We start from the raw sequence: 27,948 nt of genomic DNA, 5'->3' as shown, positions 1-27,948 counted from the left end.
AACAAAACATCCTGTACATAACAAATAGCATGCTAAACATGCAGTGACATACCAAACTGTATGCGTGGCTGCATAGTTAATGCAAACTTAAAGTTGTATAGTGGCATAATCGTCACTAAAACTCAAAATCAGATATGTTACAGGGCGATCTATTTTTACCACTCTCTAGGTCTCTCTGTTATTGATGAATCTTAATAAGTATTACTTTTAAAGCACTCTGGTATTTCAGGTAACTTTACACTTATCAAAAAGAAACAGATTCTTATAGAGCTAGTTAAAATTTTATAAAGTCTATAATGTCTATTATACTAACTTAATTGTTTTTAAATTAAACAACCTGGTTTCTATTCGGTCTTGGTCTCTATTTTCTAAATAGATGGGCGTAGTGCGTACTGTTACTGCGTACTTACAATTCGCTAGGGTTATCTACAACGAAAATTAAAACCAACTTTTACTCTCTCCATACATTTTCTTTAATAACATATAACAATAACATCACACATAAACATCTTAAAACATAATACTGACATACTGACGGACTTAAAACCCTAATAAACTAAGCTAGTACGTATTAATGGTGACCTAAATCGCCGCCTCCAAAGTCATGGCCGCCCCCGCTAAGTCCACCAAAGTCTTGGCCACCTCCGCTCGATCCTCCAAAGTCATGACCGCCTCCGCTTGAACCACCAAAGTCGTGTCCGCCTCCACTTGAACCGCCAAAGTCGTGTCCGCTTGAGCCACCCAGGTCTCCACCCCCACTTGACCCACCAAAATCGTGTCCACCTCCGCTAGATCCTCCAAAGTCGTGTCCGCTTGAACCACCATAGTCTCCGCCCCCGCTTGAGCCACCGAAATCGTGTCCGCCTCCGCTTGAACCTCCAAAGTCGTGTCCTCCTTCATCTCCACCTCCAAGTCCACCACCACCTTCTCCGTGTTCTTCATGAACTGGTACTGCTACTGGCACTTTAACATGTACAGGGTAGGGCTTCTCTACTTCAACGGGTACTTTCTTCTCTACAGTGTAAGGGACAGGGTTGAAAATAGGAATTTTCACTGCGTAGGGTACAGCTTTCTCTACCGGTACTGGAATTTTCTTCTCTACTGGGTATGGTGCTGGTACTGGAACTTTAACGGGGTACGGTTTGGGTTTTTCTACTGGGTAAGGAATAGGGCGATCAACTTTTACTTTCACTGGTACTGGAACTGGTTTGAACACTGGGTAGGGAATTTTCTTCTCCACGTGATAGGGTACTGGTTTAGGGATGTGGACGGGGTAGGGCCTGTCTACGTGGACTTTCACTGGTACTGGTACTTCCTTGTAGACTGGGTAAGGTTTAGGGACATGAACTGGAACTTTGACTGGGTAGCGAATCTCTTTTTCGACTGGGTATGGAGCTGGTACGTGCACTTTGTAAGGAACGTGGACAGTTTTTTCTACTGGGTAGGGTTGAGGTACCAGGACCTTTACTGGATAAGGCTTATCCACGTGAACCTAAAATTTAATATTTTTTTAGAAGGTCTCTTAAGTAAAAGTCAATTCAAATAATTAACTTTGTATACACCTTTAATTGTCAGAATGGAATAAATAATAAGTACACAAACCTTGACGGGAACGTGCTCAATTTTCTCTACTGGTACTGGTTTGTGAACGGGTACTTTAACGTGCACTGGTACTTTAACCGGGTAAGGAACCTTCTTCTCCACTGGGTAGGGTTGTGGAACATGTACTTTTACAGGGTAGGGTACCTTCTTCTCGACTGGCACGTGAACAATCTTCTCTACCGGATACGGTACTGACACTTTCTTCACCACTGTCACCGTCTTTTCGTGGTGGACGTGTCCTAAAAGAAACCCGTTTTAGCTTCACTTGGTTTAAGGTTATGATTATCCTCAGTTTAGCCAGCTTCAGGGTGGTCAAAGTGGGGATTTTCTTACCGAAATCACCTCCAAATCCTTCATCACCCGAATCGAATTCACCCCCAAACGAGTGTTTGAAAATGTCCCCAAAGTCTAGAAATTGACAAAATAACCGGTCAACCACCGAATTGGGGTTATACAATAAATGACACGAGTTAATTAAATGGATGACCAGGTTAAATCCTTATGATGATTGATTAATTACGATGCGCTCCTTCTCCAGTTTAGCTGTAGTTAGATACTTTTTTCTGAACAAGCTGTACATACAAACCAAAACCGAAAAATTGGCTGACGTTCTTACCAATTGAGCCGCCATGTCCACCCCCGAAATCGCCGCCGCCGAATCCGCCACCGTGACCGCCGTAGCCCAGGTTGAGGCCTCGTTTGTCCTGCTTCTTGGCATCGGTGGAAGATTCTTCAGCTTTGCTGTCCGCGGCCTTTTCTGCTTTTTCTTGTTTTTCTTCGGCGCCCGCCAACAGCAGGAGTGCGCAGAGCGCGAAAAAACTCTACAAAATTCAATAATAACGGATCATTTATATTATTCAATTAAAAAATAATTGAGTTTTGAATTGTCATAGTCAAAACAAAATTTGAGGCGATGATGGTAATATGAATAATCCAGTCGAATTTCCCAAGTCTATTTTCAGTAAAATGTACCAAATTTGTAAAGAAATGATTATGTATTTTTAGAACCTTTCCAAGTACAGATTGAAAGATAAAATGTTCGTTTTGACATTCTTCACGATGACTTAATTTGACAAAATTTCTATTTTTGTGTCAAGTTACGTCACATTTGCTCTGCTTGCTCTTTAGAGCGTCAAAACAAATGGAGACAAAATGCTTCCACAAAAATAACAATAATTTCTGAACGATTCTTTTGAATTAGCCATAATTGGTCTGTTTTTCGATTTGATATCTGTTCAGTAAACTCAAACGGCTTGCAATATGATAGCAGACAATTGCAACTCTCAGAATGTACTAATAAAGTAAATACCAGAAAAATAGAGGTAAATTGCCTGAGCATGAGATAAATTAGAGACTTCAATCAGTAAAGATTTTTCGCTCTTCTTATTACTCCTTAATATACTAATTCATTAAATATTGTTTTTTAATTTAAGGTTTGTTCTATTTCTTGATGGAACTGTGTAACATTTTTCTGTTTTCTTAGCCAAAATTAGCCGGAAAAAAACTAAATATTGTTATTTTAAAAGACTACAGAATTAAATGGGAAAACCAAATCTCTCAATGTCAGCCCCATTTACAACTGTATCCATTTAGAATAACAATATCCAGTCCAATTTTGACTATCAAGTAGTTAGAAGAATAGAATTATTAATAAAAAGTTTACATTTGATTCAAAGCTTAATATTAAATGATTTAAGTACTTTTTACATGATTTTGGAAAGACAAAATAAGATGGGGTTCTAGTTTTTTCTATCATTTAAATTATAATATTAAATGAGTATAGAGATCTTTTTAGTCTTTATTACAAAGTGTGCAATTCTAACATAGAATATGGCAAGAGTGATTAATTATATGTACCTAGAGATATATTTGGAAAAAATATTTGGATTTTGCGAAAAGATGATGAAAAACTAATTTGGTATTTTAAATGGGTGGGCTGTTTGCCCATTAAGATATCTTGTTTTCATTATCGAATTTTTACATTTTGATAAAAACCGAGTTTACAGTCCAAAATTTTGGACACTGGACTGGTAAAAATGGAGATCATTACTAATGGATCGCCACTCTATTAAAAACTTAGAGACTAAAAAATTACGTCTATGAAATAACATCATAATGCTGCTTTAAACGTACAACAATAACGATTTCAAATCAACTATAAGTACAAATTTTGAAACAGGATGAGTTGACCCAAATGTCCAACAACAGCTGAAAAGATACTATACACTTTGTGTGTTTGATTTTTTCCACTAAATCAATGGTGGATGACGTATTTACAAAACAAAAAAATACAAAAATTAAGTGATTTTGTTAACCACTGTAAAAATGTTGGATAACAATATACATTTGATTATAATTTATAACATTTGCTTCCAAGATTGCAATGATGATGATTGACAATTTTAAAGGTGCTTATTAGGAATGATTTAAACAAACAAATGACCCTTCTAAAACAAAACATCAAAACCATTAGAATGCAATAATAAATCAAACACGAAACATTTTTAGAATTTTGGACACGCTCTTCTAAGCACCGTAATGGACGTCGTGCTTTGCACTAATAAAATTAAGAACCACATAGAAAACGCATTAAGCAACCAAATCGTTAATTGCCGACAACAACGAATCCGGTGGAACAGAACAAAAAACGAACGTGCATGCTTCGGACCTTTCTCTGTCTGTTCGATAAGACACATGGCAAGCGCCCGCACTTTTCCACAAGTGAAAACGGACAATTATGCATCGAGCAAATTTCTTTCCGGGGTCTGATCATTTAGAACCAACCCAGAACATGCACGTTATGTAACGTACGTCATCTTGATGATGTAGATGCTGTTACGGTCTAGAAACGTCTTCAACGCAGAATTAAGTCAGTCCTTCCTCAATTACAGTGATTATGAAAGTGATGATGATTGAGGATTTTTGTTTAGTTTTTCAAATTATTAAAAAATGTCAGGTGCATTTCTTGGAAGGGGTAAACATAAGGAGAACATCATTGTCAGAGCATACAGGCGGTCGTTTTTGTTGTAGTTTGCAATCGTTTATGCAAAATCAGACTTTCTATATCTCATAATAATTTGTGAACAGATACATCAAGAAAAGGTATATTTACCAGATGCTGGACATCGTAGCAAACAAAGTAACCTTAAAACATTATAATTCATGTCACATTCTGATATACCATATTATGTAATTGATTCATTACACCACAACAATCATTTGATCGATACTTACATATCGGTAAAAAATGTTGAATAATGATATCCATTAAATCTTCGTGTCGTATTCAGAATTTTCATTTTTTGGTGCTTAGTTAGAATAAGGTTGATTCTAGGGCAGTATACAGGGTGGTAAAACTACACAGTCAAAGTAAATGCGCTGTGACATTCATTTTCTCTAAGAAATATTTTCTGATAATTAATGAATTTAGTTTAGTTTAGTAAGAAAGCTGAATTATTCATCATTGTCAATGCGAGAAAATTAATCAAAACATTACATCCTGCTTTCTATAATTGCTCTGAAACACCCTGTGCATTGACTTACTGTGGTAAATCCCTGAATCTGCGCTTTCTTCTGTATATTTGCTTTGCTGTGTGTATTAAAAATTAACAAAACAGAAATAGAAATTGAAAAAATAAAGGGAAAGTTAATGAAAACTGATGATTTTTTGTCTTATCCAAGAAAAGTGTGTTTAGATTGGATATTAAAAACCAGCACAAAACTAAATCTATTTATTGTTCCATTCATGTCAACTCTTAATTCTCTTTTTTCTTTAAATTTTTAAAAATTGCTGTAATAAGGTATTATTATGTTTCTACAAAAACTTTTTCAGTACTGAACTGATTTTCATATCTTTTTTTTACTGTAATTTCAGTGGTAAGAAAGCTGGATTATTCATCATTGTCAATGCGAGAAAATTAATCAAAACATTACATCCTGCTTTCTATAATTGCTCTGAAACACCCTGTGCATTGACTTACGGTAGTAAATCACCGAATCTGCACTATTTTCTGTACATTTGCTTTGCTGTGTGTATTAAAAATTAACAAAATAGAAATAGAAATTGAAAAAACAAAGGGAAAGTTAATGAAAAGTGTGTTTAGATTGTATATTAAAAACCAGCACAAAACTAAATCTATTTATTGTTCCATTCATGTCAACTCTTAATTCTCTTTTTCTTTAAATTTTTAAAAATTGCTGTAATAAGGTATTATTATATTTTTACAAACTTTTTCAGTGCTTAACTGATTTTCATATCTTTTCTTTACTGTAATTTCAGTGGTAAGAAAGCTGGATTATTCATCATTGTCAATGCGAGAAAATTGATCAAAACATTACATCGTGCTTTCTATAATTGTTTTGAAACACCCTGTGCATTGACTTACGGTAGTAAATCACCGAATCTGCACTATCTTCTGTACATTTGCTTTGCTATGTGTATTAAAAATTATTAACAAAATAGAAATAGAAATTGAAAAAATAAAGGGAAAATTAATGAAAACTGATGATTTTTTGTCTTATCCAAGAAAAGTGTGTTTAGATTGGATATTAAAAACCAGCACAAAACTAAATCTATTTATTGTTCCATTCATGTCAACTCTTAATTCTCTTTTTTCTTTAAATTTTTAAAAATGCTCTTGACAGGTGCTAAATCTTTTGGTTTCTCCGTATTCCATGTAATTAAAAGAGATTAGCATTTACATTAATCATTAATTCTTCTTCGTAATTGATACAAATGTAATTATTGATTGTAATCCAAGATTTTCTTCACACATTTTCTTCCTAGAAATTTTCTTTAATATTACTCTCTCTGTATGCCAGGGAGTTCGATAAGTGCAGGACTTCTGGTATTTTGATTCTATAATTTTCTGTTTTGTCGTCTCTTTTTAGTTTTATAGGAGTTTCTACGTCACATGTTCCCGTAGGGAAATAATCGAAACAGCTAAATTTTTGATAAATTCAAGACGTCCTGTATCTCCAAAATGCCTTTACCAAATTGGATTAAAAATTAGGCAAGAAAAACGAGTCTGAATAAAAATTAGTTTTCATTTCAACCAGTTTGTTTTGATCAACTTTTTGCTATCATACTATTGGGAACTAAATATAAAAAAATAATTCACTTATATAGACTGAGCTTGAAGTAATTAAAATAGTTAAGTAACTAAATAATTTTATACAGGTTGTCCGAAATTTTAAGTGACACATGCCGGTTGGTTGGAAAAATTAGGACACCTTACAGCATTCTAGATTTACATTGTGATGTTATAACTAATACAGAGAAAATTCAAATACAAAAATTGACAACTTATTTATTGATTTTAAAACGGAATTCACCATATTAACACAAAATATAACTATCTGTATCTTCTCCAATCAATCAGAACGCTATTGTTACAGTATTCATATTTTTTCTAATTTTTACTAATAGAAAAAAAAAGTCAATTTTGAAAATTTGAAATCATTTACAAGGCTGCAAAGTGATAAATCATTTAAAATTGAGCCTAAATGCAAATTTTTTTAAATTTTGAAATATTTAACCTAAAAATTTGAGTCCTTTTTATAGTTTCAACGTTTTAAAGTAGAATTTGTCTTGAAAGTCACATTTCAAGGGTTCGAAGTACAGAAAGTTGAAAATTTACAGTTTCTCTTACTTTTGTGAAAAGAAACTTCAAAGTTGGAGGATAGTACTAATTTGAAAAAGTATTCTTGGTTTCTTGGCTGGTCAAATTTAAGAAAACGAAATGGAGAGAAATTTTAAACCTTTCAGGTCACGTTTCATATGTTTAGTCTAAAATTGGGATTTTTTGGTAAAATTGTAAGTTAATTTTTGTATTTGGATACTAAAATTTAAGTTAAAAATTAAAATTTTATTGTTTTAAGTTTTGTACTACATCCATAGTATTGCCGCTCACTGTATGTTTACGAAAACATTGATTGGCAACTGAACACTAATGAATAAAGTGTTCAATTATAATCGATTTATACGAGGGGATCTCATTTAAGAATTCAAATTAAGACATCAAAGTGTGAGACTAGAATGATCGCAGCAAAAGCTATTTATGTGACACCCTTTATATTTCAGTTGTTGCCATTCTATGTTATATTGTTTTTACGTTACAAGTGTGTAAATTAAATTTTTTTTTCATTGATTCAAATGAATTGCCTAATTATAAACCTATAATATAATCACAAACCAGTTTTAAAAAATTCAGTCAAAATTAGCTTTTGATTTAACAGTAGAATACGAGTAGTTTGTAATAATATAAATGGCCTTAACCGTCAAATAGAAAATCCAAACCAGTTTCCTATACACTATCAATGGTAGTAAAAGAAAGTACTTACTGTAATTACAATACTATTCAAATAAGGACAATTAACAAAACAAAAATAGGAATAGACTACAAACAGGAAACCGTGTAGAGTTTCTTTAATTACCATACGGTCGTACCAAAGTGGTACCGGTCCGGAAACGCGCACTGCACTTTCCACTGTTTATACTAAATTAAATCGTTTCCGTAAAAACGGTCTACTTACCAGAAGCTTCATGCGTGTGTGGTTGATTCACTTTGGTGCGGCGAAATGGTACTGCTCGCCATCCCCATGGTACTTCCCCATTTATAATAGCGCTTTCTTCCCCCCGGAACGTCGATAAAATCGGATTATATATGAAATAATATAATATCGGTTAGGAACCTGACTTTTTTTCGGGGCCTTGCACGATCTCAGATGGTACCGATGGTATACGATGTTGCTAACTTTATTACGAGAGGTACTCTTGTTAGACTGCCATAAGTGTACATGTAATGTAATTAGTGTTGGTTTGAGTGGTGCTCGGTAAAATATTATGCAAAAATTAGTACTCGTAACTGACTCTTTTGTTGTAAAATCTAAGTGCACTTTTTGCACTTATTTTGGTTGTATATACAGGGTTCGCAATTATTGTGTGATTTACCTAAATGTTAGAACTGTATTTTTTTTTAAAATACTCAAATTTTACTACTCAAACAGTTTACAAATCAAAGTTATATGCAATATTTAAACCACTTTGGTTTGATCTTAATTAATTTTAATATTTTCTTATCAAATTAAAGTTTTTCCTGTTGAAATCGAATATCTTTTCAATGAATGTGCCACGTTTCGTCATTAAACGAGTTTGCATCACAGTGTTGATTAATTACACTCTAAATTAGTATATTATATCACTTTACAAATTTACCTGCCTAAATGAAAAATTATCTGAGATTAATTTAACACATTACACTAAGTTTGTATGAAATTACTAGATTGTTTCCGGGTTTAATTATGATTAACCAGGAAATTGTACTGATATTTTGCTGGTATTTTAAATTAAAAACATTTTTTGAACAATATTATTATTACAGTAACTTGATTTACACTAAATACTGTCGTGTTTTCAACATTCAATCAAAATTGCATTGTAGTCAGGTCTAAGAAATTAAGGTCTCAAGAATCCCAAATATTCTTAAGAACGTTAAAACTTGAGGAGATCGAGACTGATCTCTAAAATGCTGAATTTCCTGTAAAATCTTCGTACAACCTCTTTCGTAAAAAAGTCATTTTTTACGGGTAAGGAATCTTTTAAAATTAATGAAATTGTCACTCTTCTACCAAATGCAGTTTGATGATTGGTAAAAAAAAGCAGGACCTTTTGCTTTTCTTTAACCAATCACGAACTACCCACCGCCACATTTTTGGCGCCATTTTGTCTTCTTAGGTTAGGTTAATGTTATTTCTGATTTGGTTAGGTTGTGGATTCTGGCGCCATTTTTTCAGTATGTAATTGAAAGAAAAAAAGTTATATTTTTCGCGATTTTCTGAAGTAAGAAACTTTTTAAATTATAAATAAAAATCAGAAAAGATATTGCAATGCTCTAGACAAAGATGGAATTACACTTTGTAAGTGTCATTTGACAGTTGGTCACGTGACCAACTTCAACAGGATCTCCATATTTGTGTAAAGATTGATTTTCAATAGTTCTCTTTTCTAATTGTGGGATTACTAATTGTATAATTTTAACATTTTGATACCTTCATATAAAATTGCTAGGTTAGTGAGACATTTTTAGTATTATTTGTTACTTTATTCAACTAAATATTCCTCATAAAACTTTACCAACTTTGTAGTCCGATTATTTTAGCTGATTTTCTGAGATGAGACAAGATTTAGGACTTTCAGATGAAAGTAACATTCTTAATACTTTCAGGATTTTTTTACTAAAAACTAAATTTTCTACAACTTGTAAACAAAATTTAACATTGTTAATAATACTTTCCTACAGAGAATTTCATGAAAAAAACATCAATTCACTTCAACCATATATACACTTCATTAGTAATAATTACCCATAATCGTTAATGAGCAAAACCTTAAACATGATTTAACCGGAAGAGATCCATGTTAAATAACGTAAAAGTATAAAAACTAAAATAACTGCTCATTTGCTTATTTTAATATTTTTTGATTTTAGATTTAAGGGTCTTGTGTTTGTATGTGAAAATTTTTATACGAAATACTTTATAAGAAAGTGTATTGTCATTTATTTCTGAAGTAAAATTAGGTTTGCTGTTTCTTTCACATTTACTAAAACTATAATAACTCGCTTATTAAAGGTAAATTAAATAAAATACACAATTCAGCAATGTGGCTGATATCAAATTTAAAAACATACAGACGAATTTTGAGCCTTTTGTGTAACAGTGGAATGGTCATCTTCCGGTGACAAATACAATACTAAGACAGAAAAACTGAAATAATGACAAAAAAATAAGAGTTACTTTACAGTCAATTTTAAAGCTTTTGAAGCATTAAATTAAGTGGAATTAACTTTCAAAGTTCAGTTTTTAGTTTATCTGTAAGATTAAGCGGTATTTAAATAGAAAATAATAATTACCTATTTGCCATTATGATAATTAAATAAGTTTTCTAACTTCAAATTGAAACTTGAAGCTGATTTTTAGGTTTGAGAAGGATCAAACTCACAAAATGTTTAATTCTTCTGTATTTCACCAAAATTTAGCAATCATAGACCTGTCAAAATTTGACCAACACATTTCCAGTCCAACTCTTCAGGCTTTCCACACTTATTTATTTAATCTGATTTCATGATTCTTGCCTAGTGCTTTAATCTCGTTTTGAAAACTATTTCACATAATATTTCCAACTACTGTAATTAAGCAGATTGAAAGGCAACACCTCGTATAACTTTTAAAACGATCTAAAGCCAGTAGAATATTCAATTTAGCGACTTATTTCTCAATGTTGTTTAACAGGTGACAGTGCTTATAATGTTTCCGGTCATCAAGTTATTACATATATGGTGTCGAAATTAAGTTACAGTTACTTTGGTTTCGCACAATAGTCCAATTAACTGGCTCAACCTTTGAGATGCACTGAAATTTCGTAAACTACGCACAACATAATTCTTCGAGGTTTTTTGGTTAGCATAGTGCATTTCCTATGATGAGTAAATAACTTTCCCTTGTTAACTCAGGCTGATTTGAAAATTAATTAAACTGTAATTTTTAACAAAACCAACTAAAAATATCCAATCAACTATACATAATGCCTTACTAAACTCTTCAATTAAGGGGAATTAAGACAGTGGTGGTTACATATTAACAGTGTAATTATCTTTATTGCGCTTGCACTATTACAATATTATGTGGAACAGTTTGAAAGTAAAATTATTGTTTCTTGTCTAATTTGTTACAGTTATGAAAAATATTAATTGCAGTTTAAAGTCAACAATTTCAATTTTGCTAAATCCACACCACTCTGAGACACATTTGACTTAAGGAATCAGATTAGTTAGTAAATAAAGGGAAGAGTCTAGTTATTCAACAGCTGACGTTACGTTAACCATCACTTGCGTAACTTCAAACCCATCTCCATTCGACTTAATTCTTCACACGCTACGGATACGTTAACAAACTAATCGAAATGTTAATAACAATTAGGCGAAACCCATTGGCGTAGATTGGGCAGTAATAAAAATCGTCGATTGCATAAACTATTGCGCTCGATTCGTGCGCAAACTTTCGTTTTTTATGGGTTCTTCTACGACGTTTAGTTCCGTCAATGGTTTTGATTCTTATCTTTATTAATATGTCTAGATACCGCAAAATGTTAATGATAAAGTATTTGATTTTTGTTTAATATGTCTGAGATTCAGGAGGTTTGCATTAGCTTTGCAATGTCTCCTTTAAACCAAGTTTAAAGTAAGGGTGGTTCAAACTGTGACAGTAGAGATGATAAAATTTACAGTCTGAACGACACTTAACTTAAACTCAGCTTAAAGTACGACAGTGCAAATGGCGATTAATCTTGAAAGTTTTCATTTTGTCACCCAAACTGCTATAAAATTGAAGGTTCAGACATGTTTATTCAATTTTTCTTTAAATACTACTCTATACAGAAATCTCAGAGAAAATCACTAAAGCTGAAGGAAATAATATGTAAATGTGCATATCTTTCCGAAAAAATTTTCTATCGAACTACTGAATTTCTTTTCCTAGTGAAACAACCTGGATACTTTTTCTGGATTTCTTCAGAAAGAGCTGCAAATTTCTTGAATTTCTATTCAGTACACTTGATAGTTTGGTTGGTATCTAAGGACATGTTTGGCAGTGCTTCAATTTTTGACTTACTCTGTATCTCGGAAATACCATCACTAACTTTAATAACATCAATAATAACATTAACTTATTACGAAATTAACTTAACAGGAAATGCGGCTTTTTCTTACATATTCCGATTATTTTTACATTTATTGTGTCCAGATTCATTAATTGTAAATGAGGCATAACACTGTCACCTTTAAATCCAGCTTTTCATTTCAGTATCAATTTTTCCATCCTGAAAAGTAGACTTTCTCAATAACTGGCTTGCAGTTGCGGACAATTTGGTGGTCAAACAAATAGTGGTTTCAATATTTTTAGCCAGAAAATGGACTTAAGATATATGCAAGTTAAACTAAGTACTTGCCACTTATAAGCCAACAAAAACATTGGTGCAATATTTAAAAGACCGTTTCAACAAAAATACTTTTACTTACTAAAACCTTTTCATTTGACCAGTTTCCATTTGATTTGAGAATAAATTTATCCAGAGTACTATTTTATAGTAATATTTGTCTCAATTTAACTCATACATCTTCCATTCTCACTCTCAAATTTGTTGCACTTTACTTGGTTATTCTTCAGGTAATCCAAATTCTCTTAAAATTTTTAACTCATTCTCAAAGATTTAAATCTGTCTTCCAATTAAACTTTAAACTTGTCTTCCGTCCTTAATTTAAATAAAACTAAAGTATTTGACAAAACAATGTAATTTGTTTATAAAAAAATACAGCATTATGTTAAACTCTCACTATATGAATTTCAAAGTTAACTTGACTGACTGGTGAAGCTAAAGCTTGTTATTAACTTTAATTAGAGAAAATTAATCTATTTTAAAAAATTCAGGTGGTTTACCAATTTTCCCATTCTCCAAAATTGATTAACCCTAAACCTTTCTTCTTTCCTCCCTCTTCTGATCCGCCACCTTGAGAATCTTCACTCTGCTGTTCGCATTTTACCTCCTCTTTTTTCTCTTCCTCCTTGATTGGTACCGGCACGTACTCTTTTTCTGGTACCTTCTTTTCCACATAATGGGGTACGTGTTTGATCACTTCATAAGGCACTGGGCGTTCCACATGTACCTTCAAACATTCGGACATTATACTACAACAAACCACAGTTGTATGTAAGTACCTTGACTGGATAGGGTACTTCCTTGTATACTGGCACTTTGACTTCCTTGTATACCGGATAAGGTTGTGGTACTTTAACTTCGTAAGGTACTTTAACCTCTTTCTCTACTTTGTATGGTACTGGACGGTCCACATACACTTTAACAGGATAGGGTTTCTTGACTTCGTACGGTACTTTGACTTCTTTTTCCACCTTAACTGGATAGGGTTTCTCCACTTTGTATGGCACGGGGTGGTCTACTTCAACCTAAATAATTTTTGTTGTTAAATGCTTGTGAAAGTATTTTGGTGTTGTGTTTTAAACCTTGACAGGCACATGGACAATTTTTTCCACCGGGTAAGGTTTATGAACATGTACAGGCACTTTGACTGGTACTTTAATTTCTTTCTCTACTTTGACCGGGTATGGTTCTTTAACTTCGTAAGGTACTTTAACCTCCTTGTAGACTGGATAAGGCTGAGGGACTTTAACTTCAACTGGGTAAGGTTGGTCTACATGAACCTAAAAAAATAAGAGATAAAAGTATAAAATGGGCTAATAAAAATGCCATCAAATCGAACAAAAAATTTTGATGTCCTGGAACAAAGTTTTGGTCGTTTCTGTGTAAACTTCTGTTTCATAATCAGCAAATCAGATAGTAGAAGTAAAAAAATTTAAAAAAATTGTAGAACGTTCTATAGAACAGTAAATGCTCCTTAAAATGTTGTAAAGATGAAGTCACCACAATCCTCCGTTTTGGAGATATTTTTCCCCATTTCTTTCAAAGACATTTTCGATAGTTTCCTCTTGTGGCAAATGTCACATGACATATTGTAGTAGTAGTGCCTAACCTAACAACAATTTCTCTATCCTTTGCACGACTTATTGGGCCACCCTATGTATGTACAACTGATACTTTATAACTTACCTCAACAGGAACTTTGACAATCTTTTCTACAGGTACTGGTTTATGGACAGGAACTTTCTCATGCACGTACACTTTGTAGGGTACCTTAACCTCTTTGTAAACTGGATAGGGCTGAGGCACTTTAACCTCCACTGGTACTTTTATTTCTTTGTATACGGGTACCTTGACTTCCTTTTCTACTGGGTAAGGTTCCGGCACTTCCTTGATTACAGTTACAATCTTCTCTTTTTTCTGCTTCTTTTCCTCTTCAATAGGCACTTAAAAGATTATCTTCTTAAGCTACATTACTAATTATTCGATACACTTACGTTGGAAGACTGGACATTTGATTTCTCCTTCTGAAATTTCAAGCCCATGATGACCGAAACTTTGGAGTTGTTCCCCAAACTCAACATTACCCCCAATATTAAATTGGGAGTAATCTGCAAGTTCCAAGTGACCTTTTTCTTCAAGCTCCACTCCGGCCTCCTTTTTAGGTGGACTAGACCATTTCTGGTTATTATGGTGAGCTAACAATCCAAGAAGAAGGCTTCTTTTTTTGGGTTCTGCTTTGGTGTTGTCTTTAGCCAAAGCCACAGCAACAAGTAACACTAACAGGCACGTCTAGAAGTTTTGAATATTAAAATTTTCCAAATTTGAGCACCAAAATGGTCACTTACTTTACGAAGAATCATGGTTTTTGACTAACTAACGCGAATAGTGACTAATCGCGAAAACTACATCGATAAAAGACCTTATTGAATTTATAGAAAATTGGAGACCCTTCCAAATTGATCTGATTTTGCCACTTATTCTTGCTGATTATTATTAATGAGATTAAGAGTACTTTGACTATTATTACAGGTAGATCCTAATGGTTTATGATTTTGTGTGGTGATTAAGTCACTATAGGGGTTCCGTGTTTACCTAATAGAATTACTAAACAAATTCGTGTAGTTAATTAGATAACATATTTTATGTAGTTTACTTGGTAATTAACAGTAGTAGGTTGAGGTCTGATAGTTTTTGAGATATTCAATTTTTACTTGTAATTAAAATTTTCTCAAATTAAAATGATTAGTTATAGCTTATTAGTTCTTGGGTACTATTCCTAACTTAACTTATTGATAGAACATTCTAAATTATTAGTAGTAATTTTTTATATCGATTATGGAAAAACATATCTTTTAATAGAAATAAAGAAAAAAATGAATGAGAAACAAGAAATTGAATTTAGCAATAGATACTGCGAAAGTTCTGTTCATTTAGGATTTTCTGTTTTTATATTTTGTTTGTAACTTTTTTTTGACATTAGAATTCAAATTTTACACCAGAAATCCAATTTTATGGTTAGAGGCTTGATTTCTTGAACTAGATTAGAATATTTAGGAGGTTAGGCCTTTTTTGTTTCTATTAATCGCAGCAAAATTGTACAACTTAGTATTTACAGTACCATAAACAGAGTTTTCTCTGGTAAAGTCGAAATTTCTAGTTGCTGAAGAGAGTTAAGTCAGAAAAAGAGGCTTGTTACACATTTCTGTCTTGTTTTTGTATGAACTATTCATACCTTATTTTGTCTCTTGTAGCTATGCACTTTTTAGAATATTTTGTCACAGAGCGACAAAAACAAGTTAAATCAAAATTTACAGTTTTTTCCCAACTTTCACAATTAATTCAAAAATAGCAGCAACAGGAACATTCCACACGTCCATGGTAGGACGAAAGAGGTAAAAAGCAATAAACGCTTGAGTCGATCTGAGAAACTGCTCATCTACAAAGAATCAGCAAAGATCAATGAAAACAACAACTGAAAATGACAGTTTTACCTCATGCGATGATATCTGGGAAAAGTTCGTGGTGTTTAAGCAAAAAGTTAAATTTTTAGGAATAACACAAGATCACAGTCAGCTCTAAAATAGCAACAAACTCTAAAACGGCTCCAGGTCCCAGTAAAATTGAGGAAAATGAAAAAACCAATATTCTAGCACAACCTCATTATTGATTAATAAATTCGAATTACATTCGTTTTATTAACTTTTAGTATTATACCTACATTTGGTCTCATTGCTTCATCTATAAAATCCAATAATCCAAGAAAGTCAACAAAGGTAGTACGCCTTATGGTCGTACGCGAATAGGAAAATCAGCATTTAAAATAAACGTAACACACTTTTACATCTGACCCAAACCGACTAATTTATCTGACTACGATAAGTTTTTTGCATTATCATTGGAAAATTAAAGGCTATTATTGCCAAACGATTCCGTAATCCACGGCCCTGTCGCCTAGTTTAATAATGATTTTTATTAAATGTTGTTAACAATTGCAGTTGCAGATGTAACTTTCTGACTGTGTGTTTACAATTGGAATTACAAATCATGCCTCACTGGGGTTCGGTGCATAAACTTTCTTAGTTATAATTTATTGCTAAGTTCTGTTTATTATAATGGGCGATTAATTATGCCGGTCGCTAAATGAGTACATAAAAGTACGACAAAACACCTTTAATTGTACAAAAATGCATATTATTGTGATCAGTCACAAAGGAGTAATAAATGGTACTCGGCAGTACTCAGCAACATTGTCAAAATCTTCTTATGATTTTTAAGTCGAAATAAAGCTGATTGATATTTGATTGGAGGATTGAAAATGACGGTATTACCGGTCACGAATAGTTCTTATAAATCTCTTAAGCTGTGGATTAACAAGTTGGTAAATAAACACAATTGAAAGACGTTAATCATTGTACAATACTTGAAAGCTGCTTAAATTTGTAATTACCACACATGTAGACTACAATACGTTGATTCCATTAATTATTTTCCTCTTATTACCTGTTTTGCAACTCCAGCAACCGACTAATCAAAGTAATTCTTCATATTTTTTTTGTAACAAATATTATTTAGTATCATAAATCAAAGAAGCGTTTACATCTCAGTGGACAGCCAAGTAAGATAGAAACCTACACAGCTAATTTGATTATGATTAATCTATGAAAGTGTAATAATTTCGATATTAATAGAACTTCAAATAGCTTCTGCAGACAATTCTACAGGGTGGTCCAGTTTTAAGTGTCAATAATCCACCATCAAAAAATAAGTTAACATGCATTATGTCATTTTCCTGAAAAACGCCTGTTAAGGAAGATACAGTTCTCCAAATCCATAGTCGAGTAAACTTTGAGATAGTCTCAAAGTTGACTTTTAAGGCTTTCACTTTACTGAGACTAAAAGAGAGTCCAAAAGTCTATTTCAGGACTTTAATTGGTGTACAACTCAATTTTCTGGACTGAAACAAGTCTAGAATTCAATTCATTTCTAAAAATTAGTTCCCAAGACTAATATCGTAGCATTTAGTGCCAAAATTGTTTACTTTCATTACTGAAGAGTCTGAAACTTGACTTTTACTAGTAAAAATAGTCTTAAACTCTTTTTTCAGTCTTAAAAGACTAAAAACAGTCCGAATTTCTTAGAAATGCTACCATTTTTTGCATCTATGATGTGTAGAAGCCAATTTAATAGTGAAGGAGCTTGAAATAAATGCTTCAAGACTATTGATAGGATACAAACTGGCTTTCAGGCCAGATAAGTAAAAAACTGTGTGAAAATAGTTTTGAAACTCGATTTTTCAGTTTGAAAACAACCTTAAAGCACTAAAAACTAGATTTTTGAGAAATGCTAGAATTTTTTGCACTGAGATGTCTAGAAGTTAATTTAATAGTGGCAAAACTTGAAATGATATTTTTAAGCTTATGAAGGATGTAAAAATTGTCTTTTTAAGTCTGCTACGCCAAAAACTTTAAAAGCAGTTTTAAAACACTTAAGAAAGTGAAAAGCAAAGTAAAAAGAACTTAAAATGAACTATTTTCAAGACTAAGATATTTAATTGTTAAAAAAATTGTTAAATTTTCACAATTTGTCTTCAAATTGTGAAAATTTACTTCAAATGCAAATTTTAAGCTTGTGATGTCACTTTTAATTAGTTTAGAGTCACTTTTTGGTGTCCAAGTCAATTTTCAAGGTTTAAATGTGTGAATTTGTAGTCAAAAATTGTAGAAAAAGTAGTTTTTCATGTCTAGGTCCAATTACAATACTAAAGTCTGTCACTTTGTCAAAAAATTATGAAAACTGACTAGAATGGCATTTTTTAAGCTTCTTAAATCAATTTTCTGTTTCCAGGACAATTTTTACGTTGGGTTGGGTAGGTTTAGGGCCTTTGAAAACGGCGAAAACATGAAAACCATCTTCCTATATCTACGTCACTGGAGAATTTTGACAAACGTCATTAACATCACATAATGAGTATTAATTTCACCCTGTAGGTTTGGGAATACTTGAGATTACCAAAACGTACGTATAAATTTCTGTACAATTTGGTGCACTCACGTTACTGGTAGTACCAGGTCGGCCGAACATGTGAAAAATGTTGCTAAATCCCAATAAGAAAATAATTGAAACTTTATTTATCCAATTTATCTTAAGACGTTTAGAGAAAGGTACAGTTTTCCAGGTGTAAGCTTATACAAAGTATTCCAAATGATCCGGAAAAGCTGCAAAGGTGAAATTTTGGAATATCAAATAACATATTTTTAAAGTTCAATGAAATTTTATCCAGCCAGTTTCGACAAATCTGAGTTTACATTTTGAGCAAAGAACAGGTTTTATTGTTGACTAAAATATGTAATAATATTTCAATTAGAAGTTGACATAGGGATGAGCTTTCAGTTCTTTCAAATAATCAAAAATCTCATTTCTAATCCATCTTCGAATCGAACACGTTATGAGGTATTTTAGGGAATAATGAAACCCTCCGTTTTTTGCTCAAGTTTCAACTCAAATAGCTGGAAATAAGATAAAAACTTAATTAATTTTTTGCTGACTACAGAAATTCTTAAAGAAAACATAAAAATTGGTACCAATCTATTAAAAAAAAGGTGGAGGTAGCTGGTCTGAATCCTAAAAATTCAAATCGACCATTTAAAGAAAGATTTTTTAACTTTAAGTGATACTTCAGTGTTAGTAACACCCTGTATACTTATATACAAAACAATGTAGAAACTTTTTAGTATTTTTTTTCGAGTTTATTTACTATCAATAGTGAACAAGCAGTAAACAGCAATATGACTTCAAATTCCGGTTTTGAATTATTGATGTAGATTTCAAGAAACTGTAACAGCTTTGCAATGTTTTAAAAATAGCTCTTAGATGTCGCTGTAAGTTTTAGTTCTAAAATATTTTTCGGTATTTTACTACAAAACTTGTTTATTATTAGTATACATAGTGGACCAAACTGATGATGCATTTATAAGAATTTTGCTAGGTCATACTTACTCAGTTTTCACTTTTTGCACTTTTTACACACACAACAGTTGATAATCGGGGATAATAGTAACTCTTTCTTCTGCAATTTCCGGAAAAATGGCTTTAAGAATAATTTCTCGTTTTGTACATGGTCATTCACTGGAGACTGACCTTTCGGGCATCCCCGTATTGCGTATGAAATTAAAAAAACTGACAGCCATTTGATATAGTTTTAAATTTGAATCTAAAAATTACTATCATAATATTCCAAACCTTAAAATACTAGGGCTACAGCCAGTAATCAAATGACTATTTCAGTATTTTGAATTACATACAAAGAAGCTCAAAAAAGGGTGTTAGTCAGTTCCCAGTGAGAGTAAAATAAAATAAAAAATAAAAATAAAATTAATAAAAAAAAAGTAATTACTATTATTATTTTTTTTTATTAGTAATTACCCCTGTACAATCGGTTTTTAAAGCAAAACTAAAATATAATAAAGTAATAAAAAAATTAATATTACCGGCTAGGAAAGAGTACTTTAGGGTAATTTATTTACTATTTCTAGTCATCAAATTCTACGAAAAATGTCCCATTGAAGTTTTGAAACCAAAGGTTTCCATATACACTTAAAAAAACAATTTGGCCGTTGGCATTTTCTTTATGTGAATTGGCATACTGCAGTTCCACTTCATATCTTTTAAGTAAATCTAACGGTTTCCTTTCAAAAATGCGTTTCAATGCAAATTTTCGACCAAGTGTCGCAATAAATCCCAACTAAACGCATTGGCAAACCAATCTGTCTTATGTGTATACCATATTTACACGGTAGAGCAACCAAGGAGAACGCTCGTACATTACCAAGTTTTGAAACCTGATTATCTTTAATTATTTAGCAGAGATATTTCGAAATTTTTTATCGTTTTCGATAATTTGATATAGTAAATAGTCGCTCAGTTGCGTAACGAACGGCCTTTGTTTACAAGGAAACGATCTGATACAAATTACATTTTAGCAGCAGTGAATTAGTAGCAGCAGTGAATTAGTAGCTGTCACGCTGCTTGTGATGTAATTCTGGTGAAGGGTGGTTTCCATTGATTTATTGATTATCGGCTTGCAAAATTAATGAAACTACTTATTGTACAAAAATACGTTTATTTTCTACAAAAATAAGTTACATTCAGTAGAAAACAACTTAACTTATTTGGCGTTTTTCGTTTTCATAGTTTTTTTTTACACATATAAATAAAAACGAACAAAACAATAAGACCGTTTCACAATAGAGAGGGTAGGACATAAATTAGAAGGAAGATTTATACAGGGCTAGGTAGCTCCACAGGGCTCAGGTAACAAGAAAAAAAGGGCGCAGCCGCGCGGATCACTCCTCAATTCCAGTCTCCTCCGTAACTTTGATGTTCGTAACCACCGTGCACTGGTACGGCCACTGGTACCTTAATTGGTACTGGGTAGGGTCTCTCCACTGGGTATGGTACAGGTTTGGCCACTGGGTATGGTACGGGCCTGTCTACGGCCACTTTGACTGGATAGGGTACTGGTCGTTCTACTGGGTAGGGTACTGCTTTCTCAACTGGGTAGGGTTGGGGTACTGGAACCTGAATAGAACAAAGTTTTAGTGAAAAATTATTAGTGTTGATAAGGGACTAACCTTGACAGCAACTGGGTATGGTCTTTCCACTGGGTATGGCACTGGTTTTTCCACAGCTACCTTGACAGGGTAGGGTACAGGTTTCTCAACTGGGTATGGGACGTTTTTGATCACATGGACTGGGTACGGTTGTGGTACGTGAACTGGGTAGGGCCTGTCTACTGGTACTTTAACTGGTACTGGGATTTCTTTGTAGACTGGATAGGGTTGGGGTACGTGCACTGGTACTTTGACTGGTACTGGAACTTGCTTTTCTACGGGGTAGGGTTGTGGTACTGGAACTTTCACTGGGTATGGTACGTGTTTGGTGACTGGGTAGGGTTGGGGTACCAATACTTTGACTGGGTAGGGCCTGTCTACTGGTACTTGAACTGGGACGTGTACGATCTTTTCGACTGGGTAGGGTTGTGGTACTGGGACTTTAACGTGGACTGGAACCTTGACAGGAACAGCAACTTGTTTGTACACTGGGTAGGGTTGTGGTACTGCTACTTTGACTGGGTATGGTACGTGTTTGGTTACTGGGTAGGGAATGTGTTTCTCTACTGGGTAGGGTACTGGCACTCCTTTGACTACCGTGATGGTCTTTTCTGCGTGAGAACCTGTGAGAGAAAAGTTTGCGTTGGGTGGTAGGTTCGTATGAAAAGGCTTGTTATATGGAGGGAGTTAGTTGTGATCGAATGACTTTTTTACATTTATGAAGACTTACCCAAGTCGATTAATTCAGGGCCAGCGTAACCGCTGAAGCCATAACCAGCCCCACCAGACACTATATTGTCAGTATAAGTTACCAAACACACAAACAGAGGAGTGGGCAGAGTTTTTTTGAGTGCAAGGTTAAAATTACTTATCACTTACCAAGGTTTACACCTCCTCCATAGCCTCCATAACCACCATCCCAGCCTCCCAATCCTTCAAGTCCTCCAGAACCAACTGAGTATCCATGGTCGATGTCACTTCCGTAACCATATCCAAGACTAAGCAATCCGCGTTTGGTTTGTTTTTTTTCTTTGTCTGCCGATTTCTTCTCCTTGCCCTCAGCGTTGACCGCTACTGCTGCAAGGACTAAGATCGACAGTAGTAACTGTAACAAACATAAAAATATTCTAAGAAATAGCTAATTCTATGTATGGAGCAGAAAGTTGCTTTAATGTCGAATTGGGACAAAAATGCTACTTGAAAGATTATACGAACACAAGAAGTATTAACCTTGATTATTTTTTGATTTAGTTTTAATTCTGGATTAGAAAAGTTTTTACTAATACAAACTGTAGAGACTTTAGCAAAAGTAAAAGTGAAATTAGATTAATTAGACAAATTACATGTCACACAGACAGAATTCAGAAATATGGTCTTAAAGATTCGAAGATTTTCTAGTTCTACCGAAAATTGCTAGATTTGTTGCAATATTCAAAGGAAAAATGTCAGCAAATTTGAGTTTTTTTAGTAGAACCAAAACTGACATTTAAACCACTCAAACTAGAATTTAGTGGATTTTGACTTTAAACTTTAAACATCCAAAATATGTTATTACAAGACTGTTTTTACTAATTACAAAATCATTAAATCTCTCTCTGATTCAAAAGTCAAGTCTAATCACTTAACACTGATTAGACTTGACTAATTTTTCAATTGAAACAGTAAACTTATGATTTTGTAATATTTCATTTAAAGTAAAATTTTTTAAAAACATAAAACTCATTTTCAAGGCTTAAAATGAGTAGGTTTGTAATTTTTGTATATGTCAATAATATTTCTAGTTTTGACCAGTCAAAATTTTGGCAAGTTTGTTTTTTTTTATGCTTTATCCTCGAGTGCAATTTCCAGACAAAAATAGTACACCCTGTATATAGACAATCATTTAACATAAGCATAAACACTTTTCTCTTGCCAATATTAAATATTCTTCATTATTTTTCTTTTCTGGAAAAGCTTAAAGTAAAACAAACAAGTGCAACATTTTAACATTTTGTTTGTGCTTCTTTAACGTGAACAGTATAGTTGCATTTTCTAGAAAATAAGTAAAAACTTAGCTCAAAATGACAGATTTACAGTGAATTTTCTCGTTTTTTGGTCATAAATTGGAAAAAACTGTTTTTTTTTTAATTTTGGTCTAAGCACAGAATCTAAGGCACTTTTATTAGTACTCACCAGTAATTTTGTCAACATAATTCACAATGTTGCCATTTTAAGCTTGATTTTGAGAGCTTTAACAGTTTTAAATTACTACTAATCTACACCGTTTCTAACTGTAATTCAGAATAGTCATTTGAAATTCAGAAATCGTAAAGTGTAATTTAGAAATTGTTAATTGCAATTCAGAAAGTATATCAACTGTAATTCAGTTTAATTTTTAACCTAAATTGTGTTATTTTTTTCATAACATTCATTGTGTTATAAAGTATATTAATTTGTTAAAGTGCCTTGGAGTTTTAGTTTTAGTAATTTTACCCACAGATAATGTATTTTATGGAATTGCCTTTGAATGTTCTGAACTTCATTTGATGGTTTTTGATTTGCAGTTCCTTATTCTGAATTACGTTTGACCTTTTCTGAATCTCCCTTGGTCCTTTCTGAACTACATTTGGAAATGGTGTAGTATTATTTTCTTAGCTATTTGTCTAGATTCTACAGAAAAATCGTTGAAAGGCAAAATTTCTCTTTGCCGTTTTTGGAATTACTCTTCAAATATGTACAGATAACAGATGATTGAAACAAATTAGTACTCCTAAACATTTGCTGAAAATTGTTGTAACAAGAGTTAACACCTTTAGACATTACACATGTACACATTGCAGAAGTAATTTTTAAGTTATTTTTGACACTCTCACAACATTTTTAGTTTTATGAGTTGTATTATTGTAGCATTTCAAACTTAACTATAAACTACAGTTATTGGTAAATTATAGGTTTCTTCTTTTACAATTTGTTAAAAAACACTGTCATGCTGTGCCAGAAAAGTAGCTATAGTTAGCACATTTCAATTTTAAGTTAATATTACTATCTATTATAGTGCTTTTCCCAAATTTTTAGCAATTTTTGCAGTATTATTAATAATATTTCCTCATCACTTCTCCAAGTGACTACAAAAATGTTTATTGCTTTCAGATAAAATTCCTGACCTTTTAAATATAAACTGTATTTGAGCTTTTTCAATCACCTTTCAGGGGTTTTCATGTTACAGTACATTCAGGAAACCTAATTTACCGAATTGTTTGCAAAAACAACAAAACGAGCTAGACAATAGTTTCAAATACAAGTAGTCATTTCCTTACAATTATTACTTCTTGCGTTAGTGTAATTTATCACAAAAATACATTGTGCCAGGCCAGGTAACGAGAGCAAAAAAACCAAACATAACCAAACTTGACATTGACCGTTCCGCTAAACAATTCTGAGGTTTTACAAGAAATTTGCAGGTCTCGCGGTTTTGTTCCGGTTGATTAATGGCCGATCGAACAAAAAAGCCAATGTCTCGGTCACTAATCACTATTTCACTTAAAAATAAATTCTAAAAGTAATCCAGGATATGCATCCCCGCCTACAATAAACCAAAAAAAGAAAATGTAATGCAACCAAGCTAAAACAATATGCAAATACTCTGTCCGAACACCCACCAATACCATTAACATAATAGCGTGTCATTGATTGTGTAATAAATTCATATTAAAAAAAAATCAGGCCATCCTGCAATTCCTGCAATTAACCGCCCGTGAAAATAAAAACGATTGCAACCACTTAACATTCTATATCGCTGCCAATTAGAGGTATTTTGCTTGATCAAAGCTCATTTGCATTGCTTAAGAGCTTTAGTAATGAAAGTGAAATGGAAAAAAGTCCTGACCTCAGCCAATTGGTTTGCAAAACCCATTGTTATTATAATGAAGATGATATATTGTTGTTGAAACAATGATAGTTTATCAGCAATTCGTTACGCCAGGAAAATAAGAACGCCACTGATGTTTTTTTCTGTTATATACAGAGTGAGTATCAAAATAACAATTGGCAAATTGGCTGATAGTAAATCTACTAATAAATTGTGATTGGTCAAGAAAAAGCAGCTGCTTTTTGACCAAAAAAGTGCTGTGATTTACGCAAATACTGCACATGTGGACTTATCATGATCAACTCTGTATCTATGTCTTAGAATCATCAACTACTGACAAATGCGTTAATGTTTTCTAGCATTTAATATTAATTATCAAGTTGCAAAGGACTGAACATTTTTAATGGAAGAATACAAGTCAAAAGCTTTGTATTAAACAAAATGCATGTTATGACTCTAAATTCTAAATTTAAAACATCTCTTCACATAATCAGAGACAAATAAAAAAGACCTTAATAAATTTCGGTTTTTTTAATATTTTTGGAATTTGTCAGAATTAATCAAATTCTTAAAGGACATATTTTAAAATGTATAATTTTAAAAGATACACACATTATTTTAAAAATGCTTTCAATAAAGTTTAAGAGAACGTTCTGTTTTGAGAAAGAATAAGAGCGTCGCTTTGTTGGGAAATTCGAGTCCCTCATCACTCTAAAGAATATTATAATATTTTTCCCAAAACAAAAGTTTCAATAATTTGGCTTGACAGAAAGGAGAGTAGTGAGTGGCAGTTATATGCTATAAATTATGCAATTAAAGTTACCAATTTTGGCATTAAGACCATTATCATACCCATTTGTTTTACTAAAACTGTGAAGAGTGTAGCATTTCTATGATCTTGGTATACATTATTTAATTTAATTTAAATCATTTGACATGAATGAATGAATGTTATGAAATTTGGGTTGCAATAAGAAAAAAGGTACATTATGTACTTCAAATCTCGATCCAATGAGATTTTTGGGAAAGAAAATGAACTTCTAAATTTGACAGCAAGAATGAACAATACGAAAGTTGAAGAATTCTTAACTATTTATCTTATTTCGATGATCGTCATTAACGTATTTCTTATTTTTGGAATTGGTAAACCATTGGAAACCATAATGTAAAAAATGGAGAATAATACAGTTGAAAAAAACAAAAAAAAAAGATAGTATTGTAGAGTTAAACAGCTAAACTATGTAAAGAACAGGAAACGGAATAAAATTCAACAGAAAAGTAGAAGAACCTTGATAAAACAATTGAAAAGACCTTAAAAACTAAAAAAAGTGATGCTTGACCATCTAAGAAACGAATATTATGATATTACTCTTAATCTGATGTATTATCCCAAAATTGTGTTATTTAGAATTCAAAACGTTATAGAATTTATTAAATCAGACAAAAAACCAGTAGAATGTAGGTTTTGGTTAGAAACTTGTTTAAGGAAAGCACCATTTAAATTATTAGTCTAAATGAGTTACCCTTTTAGGTACAATGAAATAAGGAGAAAATTTTTCAATCTCAATAGGCACAAACATAAATCCAGTTAAAATCATATAAAATTCAAATAAAGTCACCAAATTGGACGTAATTATTACTAATAACACTGAAAAGTTTATGTAAATCAATAAAAAAGTATAATTTTGCGTAAAATAGCAAGGATTTATTTAAGTCTGGAAAGTTACTTTTTGAAATAAAAGTTTTGATATTCTCTAGAAGATAGATCAGAAAATAATAAATAAAAGTTAAATAATTCAACTGGTGGTACTGAAATCGTTCAGTTTAGAAATTAAAAAAATTGAAAACCAGAGTTTGAAACTATTGTTTTACCACCAACGAATAAACAATGTAAAAACCACTTGTTAAAGTAAAATTTTGGAAAATATTAAATAAAAACACAAAAATAAATAAAATGAAAAATCACTAAAACCGACACTGGAAACACGAAACACAAAAAAGTAGTCCAAGCAGGTATAAGGTAGTCGCGGATACTACTTGGCACAAAATAGGTTACCACTCACCAAAGGTTTCATCGTGGCTGACATGCAAGAAAAAGGGTGCTTAGTTCGAAGCGAACTGAATACCGAAAACGTGCCCCCGTTGGCTTTTATAGCGGTGGCCGGATGGTACCGCCGCCCGGGTACCGCACCACTTACCACTCTTTGACGATGGGTACCACGTAACGTGGGTTGATGCAAGAACTCCTGCTGCCGGCCATTGTCGGGTGTGCGCGACGGTTTTATTATTTTTTGGAGGTTAGTTTTGCTTCAACGGTTTAATGTTTGGATAGTAGTTGTAAATAATGATGATGAGGGTGGTTTTCGGTAAGTTACGATTTCATTTATGGAAGACTAAAAGTAGATCATAATACATATTTTTTTGGAAAAGGTAGGGCAATTTAAGTTGAATTATTTCTCAGTTTATTTTTTTATTAATTTATTAATACTAGTTATGTCTTAAGCGTCACAATAATCAATATTTTTTAATGTTTACTTTTTTTAATTTTTTTTTTTAATTTTTAATTTTTTTTTGTCACAAAATGTTACCTCTCTTTACAACGATGCAAGTTCTTAACAATAGTGTTCAAAAAGAAACAAAGTCTCACATAATTTCTTTGTCTTTGCAATCCCCTGTATACTATATAAAAAATGTTTAATATTTTGATTTTTTGTAATTGATACTTATATCAAAAATTTAATTACATATAGACTTTACTTTATATGGAACCTTATTTAAGTTTTGACTGATTATGTTTCCACAAAAAGTGCTAATTTATTAAAATAATGAATTTGATTTTTATGTTCCGTTTTGGAAAATTCGGTTTTGGTGAGCACTTGTCTAATTATTATTGAAAA

At 32.4% G+C, this 27,948-nt stretch overlaps 4 protein-coding genes across 7 annotated transcripts in view; 1 reads left to right on the top strand and 3 right to left on the bottom strand.

Moving 5' to 3' along the window:
- The window catches only part of LOC145740282 (angiotensin-converting enzyme-like), a 59,874-nt gene that overhangs the window by 8,413 nt on the left and 23,513 nt on the right, over nucleotides 1-27,948 (top strand). The gene's annotated exons all lie outside the window — the stretch shown is intronic.
- Nucleotides 450-8,236, bottom strand: LOC145740294 (uncharacterized). 2 transcript variants are annotated; one of them, XM_081995748.1, is made up of 5 exons: nucleotides 8,137-8,236; nucleotides 2,219-2,423; nucleotides 1,936-2,010; nucleotides 1,603-1,841; nucleotides 450-1,492 (listed from the first exon to the last, which is right to left on the bottom strand). In XM_081995748.1, exons 1-5 carry the CDS (start codon nucleotides 8,146-8,148, stop codon nucleotides 572-574), a joined length of 1,452 nt encoding a protein of 483 aa, XP_081851874.1. In that variant the 5' UTR covers nucleotides 8,149-8,236; the 3' UTR covers nucleotides 450-571. The 2 variants fall into 2 exon arrangements, with proteins under 2 accessions (XP_081851874.1, XP_081851875.1); XM_081995749.1 differs by lacking the exon at nucleotides 1,936-2,010.
- On the bottom strand, nucleotides 12,012-15,092 carry LOC145740295 (uncharacterized). Of its 2 annotated transcripts, none has more exons than XM_081995750.1 (6): nucleotides 14,941-15,092; nucleotides 14,590-14,884; nucleotides 14,282-14,538; nucleotides 13,678-13,875; nucleotides 13,375-13,620; nucleotides 12,012-13,322 (listed from the first exon to the last, which is right to left on the bottom strand). In XM_081995750.1, the coding sequence occupies exons 1-6, from the start codon at nucleotides 14,953-14,955 to the stop codon at nucleotides 13,092-13,094; spliced, it is 1,242 nt and encodes a 413-aa protein (XP_081851876.1). In that variant the 5' UTR covers nucleotides 14,956-15,092; the 3' UTR covers nucleotides 12,012-13,091. The 2 variants fall into 2 exon arrangements, with proteins under 2 accessions (XP_081851876.1, XP_081851877.1); XM_081995751.1 differs by having other exon boundaries at nucleotides 14,282-14,526.
- On the bottom strand, nucleotides 20,695-27,270 carry LOC145740296 (uncharacterized). Of its 2 annotated transcripts, XM_081995754.1 has the most exons (5): nucleotides 27,115-27,270; nucleotides 22,084-22,309; nucleotides 21,935-21,994; nucleotides 21,226-21,827; nucleotides 20,695-21,172 (listed from the first exon to the last, which is right to left on the bottom strand). In XM_081995754.1, exons 1-5 carry the CDS (start codon nucleotides 27,136-27,138, stop codon nucleotides 20,945-20,947), a joined length of 1,140 nt encoding a protein of 379 aa, XP_081851880.1. In that variant the 5' UTR covers nucleotides 27,139-27,270; the 3' UTR covers nucleotides 20,695-20,944. The 2 variants fall into 2 exon arrangements, with proteins under 2 accessions (XP_081851880.1, XP_081851881.1); XM_081995755.1 differs by lacking the exon at nucleotides 21,935-21,994.

The sequence above is a fragment of the Ips typographus genome, linkage group LG1, assembly GCF_016097725.1.
Source record: "Ips typographus isolate SLU linkage group LG1, UJ_Ityp_2.0, whole genome shotgun sequence".
Lineage (NCBI taxonomy): Eukaryota > Metazoa > Arthropoda > Insecta > Coleoptera > Curculionidae > Ips > Ips typographus.
The sequence above is the reverse complement of the archived record's forward strand: the minus strand, read 5'-3'. Positions and strand labels throughout refer to the sequence as shown.